Source organism: Zalophus californianus, chromosome 1 (assembly GCF_009762305.2).
Source record: "Zalophus californianus isolate mZalCal1 chromosome 1, mZalCal1.pri.v2, whole genome shotgun sequence".
NCBI lineage: Eukaryota > Metazoa > Chordata > Mammalia > Carnivora > Otariidae > Zalophus > Zalophus californianus.
Genome location: NC_045595.1, coordinates 171242525 through 171257004, shown reverse-complemented (window position 1 = coordinate 171257004; position 14480 = coordinate 171242525). Strand labels below are relative to the sequence as shown.

The window sequence follows — 14480 nt, the reverse complement described above, 5'->3', positions numbered from 1 at the left end:
GATGGGTTAACCTGGTGATGGGTATTGAGGGCATGTACTGAATGGAGCACTGGGTGTTATACGCAAACAATAAATCATGGAACACTACATCAAAAACTAATGATGTAATGCATGGTGATTAACATAACAGTAAAAAATTTAAAGTGAAAAAAAAAACACCACAAATTATTTTTCTGTCAGAAGTCCAAAATCAGTATCACTGGGTTGACGTCAGGGTGTTGACAGTACTGGTTCATTCTGGGAACCTATCTCTTTCCATGACTTCCTGCTTCTAAAGTTTACCTGTATTCCTTGGCTTGTGCGCCCTTCTCCATCTTCAAAGCCAGCAGCATAGTATCTTCAGATAGCTCTCTGACCCTCCCACTTCTGTTTTTTAATCATCTTATTCCTTCCCTGACTATCCCTCCTGCCTCCCTCTTCTGAAGACCCCTTGTGATTATGTTGACCCCACCTGGCTCACCTAGAATAATCACATCTAAGATCATTAACATAATATACCTACAAAGTCCCTTTTGCTATATAAGGTAACATGTTCACAGATTCTGTGGATTAGAGAGTAGCAAGCCATTATTCAACCAACTGTGGCTACTAAACAAATTAAGGGATAAAGATGGGAAAATGGGTTTTAATTGATGCTGTTGATTGAATCCCATCCCCCCCCAATTCATATGTTGAAGTCCTAACTCCCGATGTGACTGTATTTGAAAATAGATCTTCTGGTTTTAATTAAAGATGAATGAGGTCCTATGGGTGGTCCTAATCTGATAGCACTGGTAGCTTTAGAGGAAGAGGGAGAGAGAGAGCTCTCCGTTTGGCCTCATCAAGGAATAGCGATGTAAAGACACAGGACAAAGATGGCTGTCTGTAAGCCAGGAAAAGAGCCACAACCAGGAACTGAATCAGATGGCACAGTCCTCCTGGACTTGCCAGTTTTCAGAACTGTGAGAAAATAAATTTCGGTTGTTTAAGCCACCCTGGTTATGGTACCTTTTTATAGCAGCCCAAGCAGACCAATACAGAGGCTGATTAGATGGCCCCTGAGAAACTTCTAGGTCCAAGAGAGAAATCTGAGCTACAAGTTTAGATTTGGAACTTCACAGCCAAGAGACAGTAATTGGTGGAAGTGAAAGACATTACCTGTGATAGTGTATATACTGAAAAGAAAATATAGGTGAGTAAAGAACCATTTGTTCCTAGTAACACCGTTATCCAGGGCAGAGGGCTCAGCAGCCTGATTGTGGGAGGAGGGACTGGCAGTTGGTTGAACTGATCATTTGTAGGGGGGGTGAGGCAGGTGGGCAAGTGGAAATGCCAGGTACCTTTACTTCTCATAACCTGCAAAACCTATAGTTAATGTTTTATAAATAAGGAAACAGACACTTGATCCCAGATAAGGAAACAATGACTTGAAGACATTGAGTAACTTTCTCTGGGTCACAGAGATTTTTTTAAATTAGATTTTATTTCTAACATCATTTTTCTTTAAGATTATTTTATTTGGGGCGCCTGGGTGGCTCAGTTGGTTAAGCGACTGCCTTCGGCTCAGGTCATGATCCTGGAGTCCCGGGATCGAGTCCCGCATCGGGCTCCCTGCTCAGCAGGGAGTCTGCTTCTCCCTCTGACCCTCTTCCCTCTCGTGCTCTCTGTCTCTCATTCTCTCTCTCTCAAATAAATAAATAAACTCTTAAAAAAAAAAAGATTATTTTATTTATTCATTTGGAGATAGAGCAAGAGCGAGTGAGAGCACAAGCAAGAGGGAGGGGCAGAGGGGGAGGGACAAGCTGACTCCCTGCGGACCAGGGAGCCTGAGGCAGGGCTGGATCCCAGGACCCTGGGATCATGACCTGAGCCAAAGGCAAACGCTTAACTGACTGAGCCACCTAGGTGCCCCAATGTCATTCTTATGATGCCAAAATGGAGAATCAATTTTGATAGATCATCATGCAGAGTTTTGAAATGTAAATTTTTTTAGTCTAAAGAGGAACTCTTTCAATATCCCTTCAGGCAAGAAAGGAGGTGGTGTAAGAGACCATCTGGTAGAGACTAATACACTGGATTAAAAAGGTGCTCTGGGGTAGGGCGCCTGGGTGGCACAGTTGGTTAAGTAACTGCCTTCAGCTCAGGTCATGATCCTGGAGTCCCAGGATTGAGTCCCACATCAGGCTCCCCACTCAGTGGGGAGTCTGCTTTTCCCCCTGACCCTCTCCCCTCTCATGCTCTCTCTCACACTCTCTCTCTCTCAAATAAATAAAAAAATTTAAAAAAAGGTGCTCTGGGGTAGAGGGATCAGTGAGTTTGAAAAGTCAAAATATTGTGAATAAGAGTATTTAGTAGGTAAGTAATGTACTGGACTTATGATGTCAGAAGTAGAGAAAATTTTAATCTCCTTGAGGACAGTGTTGCATTTGGGAGCATGTTTTAACAGAAAAGAATAAAAAGTGTAAGGTACAGCCTTCCAGTTATGGAATGAGTAAGTCAGAGGAATAAAAGGTACACAGCATAGAGAATGTAGTGCATGGTATCGTAATCGCGTGGGATGGTGACAGGTGGGAGCTAACTTGTGGTGAGCACGGCATAACATATAGGCTTGTCGAATCATTGTTGTACACCTGAAACCAGTGTAACATTGTGTGCCAAGTATACCTCAATTAAAAAGAAAGAATTTGGGGCACCTGGGTGGCTCAGTCAGCTAATCCTCTGCCTTCAGCTCAGGTCACAATCCCAGGGTCCCGGGATTGAGCCCCACATCAGGCTCCCTGCTCAGCGGAGATCCTGCTTCTCCCCCTCCCTCTCCCTCTGCCTACCACTCCTTCTGTTTGTTCTCTTTCTTTCTCTCTCTGTCAAATAAATAAACAAATAAATCTTTAAAAAAAGGAAAGAAAAAATTAAATTCAATCAATAATAAATAATCTTGTGCCTGAATCATGCAGTTAAATCCTCAACCCCTCCTTGGTGATGCACACATAAACTTCAAGCATATGGCAGATTCATTCATTCAACAAATTATTGAGTACCTATTTGATGCCAGGAATCTTGCTGGGTGCTGAAGTATAAAGATCAGTAAGATATGGTCTGTGTCCTTTCATCTGTCAATGGACATCTGGGCTCTTTCCATAGTTTGGCTATTGTGGACGTTGCTGCTATAAACATTGGGGTGCAGGTGCCCCTTCGGATCACTACATTTGTATTTTTGGAGTAAAGAAGGTGTGTGTGTGTGTGTGTGTATGTGTGTGTGTATACACACACACATACACACACACACAATGCAATACTACTCAACCATCAAAAAAATGAAATCTTGCCATTTGCAACGACACGGATGGAACTAGAGGGTATTATGCTAAGTGAAATAACTCAATCAGAGAAAGACAATTATCATATGATCTAACTCATGTGGAATTTAAGAAAATAGAGGATCATGGGGGAAGAGACGAAAAAAGTTAAACAAGATGAAATCAGAGAGGAAGACAAACCATAAGAGACTCTTAATCATAGGAACAAACAGGATTGCTGGAGGGGCTGAGGGGCTGGCAAATGGGGTAACTGGGTGATGGACATTAAGGAGGTCAGGTGATGTAATGAGCACTGGATATTATATAAGAGTGATGAATCACTGACCTCTACTTATGAAACTAATAATACATTATATTTTACTTAATTGAATTTAAATTAAAAAATAAAATGGGGGGAAGGGGGAAGTCTTGTAGTACTAAACAACCTGTGGGATCTGGTGCTATATTCATGTTAAGAGTGTCAGAATTGAGTTGAATTGTAGGGCACCCAGCTGGTGTAGAATTGCTTGGTGGTGGTGGGAAAATCTCCACACATTGGAATTTGGAGTAGAAGTATATCATAGTTTTGGGCGCTCCTGCCCTATTTCAGATGCATCATGATGCTACAAGAGGCATATTGTCATGTAAATATTTGTTTTTAATTGTAGTTTTTAGTGTGATATGCCTAGCAATGTTTAAACCTTTTCCCCGAACCCAATCATTGCAATTAATACTATATTAATATATCATGTAAATTTTAAAACACAAAATAAAAATTATAAAAGATGAGATATAAAAACATTAAAAAATATATATGGTCTCTGCTTTTAGGATGTTTAAAGTTAGTACGGAAAAACATAATGAGTTAATAGCTGAAACCAAGAGGTACTAGCACTAGAATCATAGTTGGTCCAGGATATGAAGAAGCATGAAGCAAAGAGCAATCAACTCAGCCTTTTGAAGGTATGTTTATCGAACAAGCAACTTCAAATTCTTATTAATGAATCAATCAGATAATATTTTCTTGTCAGGTTGTTGCCAGCCCCTTGACTCACTCCCATGTGTCCTAATAATAAAGGCAGAATTTTATTGAAAAGCATGCCCTGTAACACAATGAAAGGCCCCTTTTGCCTCAAGTAAATAAACAAAGACAAATTTTTATCAAATACAGGGGCTTTGTTTGACAGCAGTAGATGTGTTTGCCAGTAGACAGCGTACATGCATGAACATCAAATATTGTTTGGAAAGTGCGTGGTGAAGCAGCACTGCAGGCATGCCTGTGATCATAGAGGCTGGCCACTCCTGACAACTGATGGGGCTGTGAAATTGGAGGCTGATTATGAACAAAAGGACTCGTCAACTAGGAAGTTAGTGTAGAGAAACACTTCAGTGCACAAACAAAGCATTAAAATACAATGTAGCTCTCTAAATGTTGGAGCGGGAGACAGAGATGAATGCACTGAAGTCATGAGTCAACTTTTCAGGCATCTGGAATGATTGCATTCTTAATGCTTCTGGTTTACTGTCTTGCATCCTCTTATTATATTCCCATCACAAAAATTTGAAGGAATTATGTCATTTAAAAAAAAAAAAACTTGCCCAGAAATAAAAAGAGGCTGTCTCATATTTAGAATGTGATGTGAAAAAAAGTAGATAATATGGGATAATGCGTTACTTAATTCATTCACTGAAAAACTCCTTACCCCTTGTTTGATGAGGAAATTAAAAAATTCCTTCTCAGGTCTTAAAGAAATCCTGTTTCCCGACCTAGACTTTAAGAGTCTCGCCATGAAGGATACTTGGAATAACATATTTAACATATCTTCTGTGGATCCAGCATAATTTGAAAAGATTCAGTGGTTACTTTTTAGGACTCAAAAAGCTTTGCAAGTATTTACAAATTAATCTTTATCTCTCAAAAAGTGGCTAGGTGGTAGATATTTAGACCTCTCCCCCAATGATACTAAAGCAGGAAAAACTAATGTGACTTCCTCTAATACCACAAAACAAATTAATGGTGAAGGTGGACATAGAAGCCCTAATTTCTGAGAACCTGTCCTCTCCCATGTCTTAATCAGCTCTTGCTCCTGACAAGTCTTGTTAAACATGAGAAATCTCGCATTGTCTTGAATCTTTCTGTGAAGTTGAATCAGAAGCATTCAATATCAAATATCATTTCAACTGGTGTGAAATTGTAAATTTTCTAAAAATTGTTGTTCTCTTTCACATGTAGAAGGTGTGCTATGTGTTGAGAAGAAATCCAATAGAGTAGTCATAAGTCCTTGAATACAATTGGGTAGGTGACCCTTCTGATAACATTAATAATAATGGAACTTAACTTAAGACCTCAAGAGACTAATACATCCCTCTAGACCTAAGTTAAAAATTGGCCAAATGTTTTTCCCCATGCCTCTTCTTTTTTAACACTTTCTTTATATGACACTTAAAAATATTCTTCCTGTTGCCTTCACACTCAGGAAGGAAAGAGAATTGTGCACAATTAATTTAAAAAAAAACTGAATACAGAAGATATTGAAGCATCTCTTAACTGTACACAATGAAAAGAAAGCAAAGGAGACTATGTAATTTAAAAAAAAGGTTACTGTATTGGAAAATCCCTGTCCTCTAAGATATCCCAACTTTGGGTCTAGAGTTTTTCCCCCCTCATTTATTCATTTTGTTCATTCAACAAATATTAAAGAGTTGCTTATTATGTCCTAGGTACTGTGGATATAACAAAAGATAGAAATGTCGAGGCCCATGCCTTCCTGGCTAAGATTATAAGTTGACCTGGTCAAGGGAAGATATTTGAAATGGAGCAATACGTACCAAATGTACAAGATTGTTAAAAATGAATTTCAAAGAAATTTCAAATAGTCAAAAGTGCTATACAGTAAATATGCTAATACTCTCAAGCAAAGATCCCAGGAACACACTATAGTTGAAAAAGTTGGGTTTATTGTTCATTTCATCAAGGGAAAACACACAGCATGTGGAACTGTAGTATGTGTCAGTAAGGGAATGTTAGATGAAACCTATTATAGGATTTGGGCTTTGATTGGGTGATGTGGGCAATCTAAGGAAGCAGGAGTTTGCTCTAAGATGAGATGCTGTCAGAAAGCAGCAACAATTCTGTAAATGAGTATGTGTTTGGCTTTATATTAAGTATTTTTATTCCATTTTTATTGACACATATAGTTGACACGCAATGTTACATTAGTTTCAGTTATACAACATGGTGATTCAACAACTGTATACATTATGCTCTATTCATCACAAGTGTAACTACCACCTGTCACGATGCAACACTGTTGCTATACCATTGACTCCATTCCCTATGCTGCACCTTTTATCCCCATGACTTATTCATTCCAGAGCTGGAAGCCTGAACCTCCCACTCCCTTTACCCCTTTTTCCCATCTCGCCACCCACTCCCCTTTGGCAATCACCAGTTCTCTGTATCTAGAGGGCTGTTTCTGCTTTTTATCTTTATTTATTTTGTTTTTTAGATTCCACACATAGGTGAAATGATATGGTATTTTTCTGTCTGACTTATTTCACTTAGCATAATACCCTCTAGGTTCATCCATGTTATTGCAAATGGCAAAATCTCATTCTTTTTATTGGCTGAGTTGTGTATATATACCACATCTTCTTTATCTGTTGTATATATATATATGCCACTCTTCTTTATCCATTTGTTGGATACTCAGTCGTGTATATATATACCACATCTTCTTTATCCATTTGCCTATCAATGGGCACTCAGGTTGCTTCCAAATCTTGGCTATTATGAATAATGCTGCAATGAACATGGGAGTGTAGATATCTCTTCAATATCCTTTTTTTCATTTGCGGGGGGGGGGGGGTGTAAATACCCAGTAGTAGAATTACTGAATCATATGGTTTTTCTATTTTTTTTTTAATTTTTGAGGAGCCTCCATACTGATTTCCACAGTGGCTGCACTAATTTATATTCCCACCAACAGTGCTTTACCCTGTTGATGAGATAGATATTCTCACCCAAGGGCCATGGGATGCCAAACACACAACACCTTACCTTAGACAGATGAGATTGGTAGATATTTATGGTGAAAACCTGCTATGCAGGGGTAAGGAAGAATGTTATCTGATCCATTTGATAAAGAGGGATGTTTGGCTAGAGGACCTTATGTATGGGAGCAGAGTGGGAGGGAGAGCCTTTGGGAAGGCTATTTGAGCCCTTCCCAATTTCCCCCAGATATTAAAGCAGCACATAATATTGGGCCTTAATTTTAGGACTTACACTACAGTATCTTAATGATTTTATCTACACGGAGGGAGAGACTAGAACAAGGAAAAGGTTGTACTTGGTAAAGAAGCAGCAATTACTCATTTTAGCCAAGAGAGGAGGGCGTATTTAGCATTTTGGCATGTGACCTTGCCTCTGTGCTTAGGCAAAATTATGCAGTGACCTTGCTCTGTCTCATTTGATCATGGTCTCAGGGTGACCTTGTCAAGTCTGGTATAGTGTGTGATAGGAGAATAACACAGCCCAGCTCTGAGAGCGAGGCCAGCTTCTGATTGTACAGCTGCTCATTTTTTTCTTTCTCATTTGGGAAGGAACTAATAGTGGTGGGGTTTTAAATTAGATGGATTGATCAGAGAAAGTTTGGTGAAGGAGGGACCTCAAATCTTGGCCTTCACTGCTAATAAGAATCAGTAGAGAGGGACCACATAGAGAGGGACTGAGAAGGATGGAGACAAGGAGGGAGGGGGACAATTTGTGGAGAGCATTCCTGTCAGAGGGAAATAGCAAATGCAAAGAATGAAATACCTCATTAGACCTGAGGGGTATGTTCTAAAAAGCCATTGGGAGTGTGGCTCTTTGCTTCAGTGACTCTCAAGGGGTTGGAGGTAGGAGAGAACCAGAATCTCCCGACAAGAGGAAGAAAATTTTGGAAAGCCTCCAGGGGGTTGTGAGATGACAATCCTCCAGGATGGATGGTCCCTCACTACCTCCACCATTCCCCTACAATTTTAATTTGTTTATGTAGACTTTATATGGAAAATCCAATACTAATTGTTATTATAGCATAATAACAAAATGTTAATAATAATAAACATCCTAGACAACAAAGAATAGTGGTTATAAGCATGGAACCTGGAGCCAGACTTCCTAGGTTCAAATTACAGTTTTACCACTTTCTAGCTATGTCAACATAGACAAGTTACTTAACTCATGTATCTCAGCCTCTTCAACTGTAAAATGGAGATAATAATGGTACCTACCTCAAAGGTTTGTTGTCAAGGTTAAAATATATGTTTAGTTTTTAGACCCAACTCATGGTAAGCACTTTATAAGGGCTATGTGTGTAATAATGATGGTGACAATGATTGGTAAAGGAAAAAATCTGTAGTTAACACCATATTCCTCTAGTGACAAGTTAATCATGGACTAACCAGGATTATATAAATGTCCACACATCTTATTGAGGAATGGTTTATTTTATTTATTGTTATGTACGGGGCCTCCATTCTTACTGCAAGGACAACAGTATAATGGATCAGTCTTTAGCAATATCTTAAACTATGCATTTAATTTAAAATATTTTTTCCTCTCTGATATGTCTGATACATCCAGGTCTACTACAGATAAGGGTTTTAATACATTCTATAACTGAATTTTTTGGACTTTGCCTGAAAAATGCACTCGGAGCCTCAGATCTTTAATTGAGGCAACCATATTTAGTGTCACTGAAGTAAGTGTGATAACAGCTTGACCGTGCAAAGTTTGACATGAAGAAAACACCTGCCTGGTAATAAGAGGATACATGAATTTCAGACAATAGAAAACCAAAGAAAATTACTACTCTGCCTGTCTTGATCAAATAACAGAGTTTTCTGTTCATTTCACTATATTCAAAAGTTTATTTGGATTACTATGAAATGTTAACAGAAAATCACTTGGATTATGGGCTCGTGGCAGGTGAGGAGTTTTAAAATATTGCTAAGTTTTGATACGTATTAGGAGACTTATTAAGGCAAAGCAAAAGAAAAAAAGAAGAAAAGAAATATCTGTCTTGTCTAGATACTCATATAACAAACCACAGTGATCTGAGAAGGAATTTCAAGTATCTTAGTAGGCCTGGGTATATCAGACATTAACTTAAATTTACATACATACCTTTTCTGTCAAGGTTCAGAGCCTCAATAGAAAAATGTTGAACATCTCCATCAACTGCCATTTTTTATGTTTGAGGGAAAATCTTTTGAAAAATAAAAGAAATGTTACAAACAAAACTGAAAAATTACGGCTTCTTTTTCCTGTGAGCGTAAGAACATTTAACCCCCAACAGGTTGAGAGCATCATTAAGTAAAAAAGATTTTTCTTGTTTTGATGTCAAATTAAGCAAGATTTGTAAAACTCCAATACCGTATGCACTGAACTTAGGGACCCCATTGTAGTCTGTGTTTTCTGCTTGCTTATTGTTAGTTTAACATATTTAGAGTAAACCCTCTTGTTAGACTGCTTTCTGTTTCTAATGGACATGTTTGCACATAATTTAGGAAGCGATATTTTGGTTTGTTTCCTTCCTACGTTGTTTTTTTTCTGTTTTTTTTTTCTTTTTACTTAATATCTTAGCATTTATACCAAGAAGTAGTTAATATTGATGTATAGTCAACATTAAATTGACTATAATGAGTTGGTCCAAAGAAAATACAGATAACTGAAATCTATGGTACTGCAAAAATTTAATTTGGTCCTCTACACTTAAATTTACATTGCATTGAACTATTAGCCAGACCTGCTAGCTAACAAACCAATTGAGGATAGTTTATTTTCATTTCTTTGACCCTTCCAAAGATTCATATAACTTAAGGCATATGAATAGCGCTTTACAGTTGATAAGGGCTTTTACATATATCATCAATTTTGATCTTCCCAATATCCTTATGAGGAAGGGACTTTATAGAATTATGGAAGATTTTATTATTATCTTCGCTTTCCAGATTAATAAATTGGTGATCAAGCATCATACTCTTAAGTAAAAGCAGGTAATGAGCCTCAGAAAAGCTAAGTCTGGAATTTTAAGCTTTATTGAACTTATTGCCTTGCACTGAGGAAACTTCCAACCTTCTTTCCCACAATAACCCCTCTAGTGATCCTTGTGTGTATATGGCTTCCGACCTTTGAAGCTTTGTCTTTGCTTTTCTCACTCCTTGTCTGGAATGTCACTGCTTTTCTTGAATATCCAAACTGCACCCATTGCTCAAGGTCCAGCAAAAGTTTGACCTGCTCCAAAAAGTCTTCCAGATCCAACTGTTCTTACTTAAAGAATACAGCGTTTGCAGAGATTGGTTTTATGTTCTTAAGTGTTTTATTTATGTTCAGCTAAACTCTTGTACTCAACCATAAGCTCCTAAGAACAGAGACCAACTCTTATACTTCTTTGAAACTCACAGCACTCTTATCACCGGATATATATATGTAGTAAATTCATCATAAATATTTGGCTATTATTCCTTACTGCCCCCATGAAGCCATTGCTGAGCCATAGATCATCTTACTATATCTGTATTCCAGCCATGTGACTTGTAATTTAGTTTGTATAATCACCTGTTATAGTTGAGTTCAATGTAGTCATTTCAATGTGTTCATATACCAATTGACCCATGCATTGATTTCTGATGGTAGTGAAGCTCAGGCATATGGCCTACAGAGTCAAATCCACTACACATGCCCGATGGATTCCCTGAATAGAGAGACATTTGGCCCATATATCAGTATTAAGAACAGGAACAGGAAATGTTATGGAGTGATTGCTTTTCTATAGAATTACATTAGCATCACCCATTCTGCTGGTCATAATTTCTCTGCAGATCAGGGAGATCTATCAATGGTAGTTCCTGTCCTACCCCATAGGAAAATGCATTCCGTTATTCATTATAAATGATGCTGATCAAGCATCTTGTCATTACAAATTTAATTTTTAAGAAAGAAATTTCCATGTGGAAATGACATCCTTGACAGTCATTATGTTAAAAAACAAAAAGATGGTAACATATGACAATTCAATTCTTCTGGAATGTAAGTATTCTGTTTAAACAAACAACTGCTTTTGTTCATATTTTAAGGAGAATTTGGAGAAGTCTGTAGTGGGCGTTTGAAGACACCAGGGAAAAGAGAGATCCCCGTTGCCATCAAAACTTTGAAAGGTGGCCACATGGATCGACAAAGAAGAGATTTTCTAAGAGAAGCTAGTATCATGGGTCAATTTGACCACCCAAATATCATTCGACTAGAAGGTGTTGTCACAAAAAGTAAGTACTGATTTTCTTCATTACTTTTTTTATATATCTCTATCTCAGTTCCTTAAAAAAACAAACAAAACTTTAATAGCAGTACCATAGCCATTAAGGGGATAACTTAGTTTGGATATCATTTTCTGATATCACCCCTCATAGTCTTGATATTAGGCTACGACATTATCAGAGTTTGCAGTTGTCACCAAACAGCTTTGAAATGGTATTTATTACCTATAAATCATTTGCTAATTTAACTTGAAGTAATGAATCAAAAGTAAAGTATTATAGATTTTTTTCTAATCTCTATAAACTATTCACTTCTTCTAAAGCTGCTAAAATTTCAGTATTAATAGAAGAAACAATTTAAATATTTTGGGTCATTAAGGTAAAATACTTCTGTTTGGAAAAATATCTCATACACAAATAGAGATGCTTTATCTGAAGTAAGACTTTTACATCTATATAATGGAACCCATCTACATAAATGCCATTAGAATTAAATTATTTTAATTTATATAAAATGGATAAAAGAATTACAACTTCGAGAAAAAAAATCCTGTTTTTACAGAAATAGTGGGATCAAAGCCATTCCTTTGAAGTTTCTTAAAAATACAAAATTAATCTCATACTCAAATAGATTGCTATATAATCACTTTTACTTGAATAATGATAGGACACAAACCTTAACTATATTTCTCCTTATTTTATTCACTAATGAGTTATATAAAACCCAACAGAGAATGGCATTGAAAAAACTCATAAAAAATAATTTAAATCTTTGAGAAGCATTTTCTCATAAAACTGAAATTTCTTTTAAAACTATTTATACGAAATTGAAATTTCATGTCATATTTGAAAGCAGGAAAATATAAAAGCCTTACAAAAACCATTAATTGACTATGTGTTCCAAAGTCCCTCTCACAAGGCATTGATCAACATGCTGCCCAAGGGGAGCGGAAGATTATTGACAGCCTCAATAGTCTGAAAGACACAAAAGAGTACTTGTGTTTTTCTTTTTATGGTTATCCATTTTTTTCAAGTTTTTATTTAAATTCCAGTTAGTTAACATATAGTGTAATATTAGTTTCAGGAGTAGAATTTAGTGATTCATCACTTACATACAACACCCAGTGCTCATCACAACAAGTGCCCTCCTTAATACCCATCCCCCATCTAGCCCATTCCCCCACCCACATCCCTCCATCAACCCCGTTTGTTCTCTGTAGTTAAAAGTCTCTTATGGTTTGCTTCCTTCTCTCTTGATGACAGCTGCTGAACTGGTCTTTTACTTCAGTGACCTTAATGGGGCCTGCCAGTATTTATGCCCTTCTATTGTTCTCTCCATTGATTCTGGGCTTGTCCATGTGACTGGCCTTGGGTAATGGGACATTAACACATGTGATGCACGTGGAAGCATCTTACATGTCTGCACTTTGGATCCTGTCGTCTTGCAACACTCCTTCCTGTAACTCAGCCTCCAGTACTGAGCAAAGCCAGTCCATATGGTGAGGCTTCAAGCAGTATTGCAGAGAGGAGGCAAACTAGAATGTCTAGTCCACAGCTCTGTCTGAGCCCCCTGAGACAGCTTGAATGCCAGGCTTGCAATAAACCATCTCAGACATTGCAACCTCTCCCCACCACCACCACCACCAGATGGCTGTAGCTGCCATTGACATCTTATAGAGCAAAGGAACCACCCAGCTCAATCCAGTCAACCCATAAAGATCATGGGAGAAGATAATTTTTGACTGTTGTTTTAAGCCACAGTTTTGAAAAGTTAGAAATCTACTCCTGCCACTTAAGACTTGTGTAGCTTTAGGTAAATTATTTACCATCTCTATCCTTTACTTCCACATCTATAAAAATAGGGCCAATATAATTCCTACTCCATAGGAAAATACTGTAAGGATTAAATTTGTAAATGTATAAAGCATTTAGCATAGTATGTGTCATAATAAGCCACGCTAAATGGTAGCCGTTATTGGTGCTATGTGCCAGGCACTTTACACAAATAGTTTATCATTTCATTTTCACAGCAACTACTGTGAGTATCATTATCCACTGAAGCTCAGACAGGTTAATTAACCGGCAGAAAGCCCTCTAACCCATAGTAAGTAGCATGGCAGGTATTCAGGCTGAGGTCTTTTTGACTCTAAAACCCATGGGGTGTGTGTGTGTGTGTGAGTGTGTGTGTTGTTTTTTTTTTCTTTTTTCTATATCTACATGAATCAACCAGTTTTATACTTTAATTATCTTTATCCAATCTGAATTAAATAACATTAAATAAATGACAATCTGAATAAAATAATATAGTACTACTTTTTAAAATAAAGAAAATATTTAGGTTGTGAAATAAATTACTTCTAAAATGTAAAATTTGGAAAGATCCAGCTATACCACAATAGCTAGCAAAGACTATAATTTAAAAGCGAGAGAAGAAATAACATGTTAATTATTTCATTTATATTTTCTGAATTCCTTGTCATTAATTTAGCATGAACTTTTCAAGTCATTCCTTCTGTCTTATATCTCTCTGGAAGGAAAAATGTAAGTTTAAAGTTGGATTATGAATCTTCCCAAAGCATTTAAAATAACAACTTAAATATACTGTTGAAGTCTTCTTACATGTATTTTTGCATGTAATATCTGGAAATAAGTGTTGAACAACAAATTTAGAGGTTGAAAGGTATTAGATCTTTTTTCTCCCTTTGATGAATAACATTATGTGACTTTGTCAAAAATGCCTATGTGTTTTATTCACATATCATCATATATTTTATATGCATATATATACATAAAAGTATATGAAAAGGAAAATGATTTATAGCCCTATGAAGTAGTAAGATTTATTTATCATAAATCAGCTGAATAGGTTTAATGAGATAGTCGGTGGTACTCGTCTGCCAGTTTGAAATACTC

The 14480-nt window shown here is 37.1% G+C and overlaps 1 protein-coding gene across 7 annotated transcripts in view; it reads left to right on the top strand.

Annotated features, from left to right (window-relative positions):
* Nucleotides 1–14480, top strand: part of EPHA6 (EPH receptor A6) — an 828987-nt gene that overhangs the window by 614043 nt on the left and 200464 nt on the right. For all 7 annotated transcript variants that reach the window (XM_027586196.2, XM_027586194.2, XM_027586193.2 and 4 more), the window contains one exon: nucleotides 11391–11576. In XM_027586196.2, the coding sequence (XP_027441997.1) occupies nucleotides 11391–11576 (186 nt within the window). The remainder of the gene's footprint in view (nucleotides 1–11390; nucleotides 11577–14480) is intronic.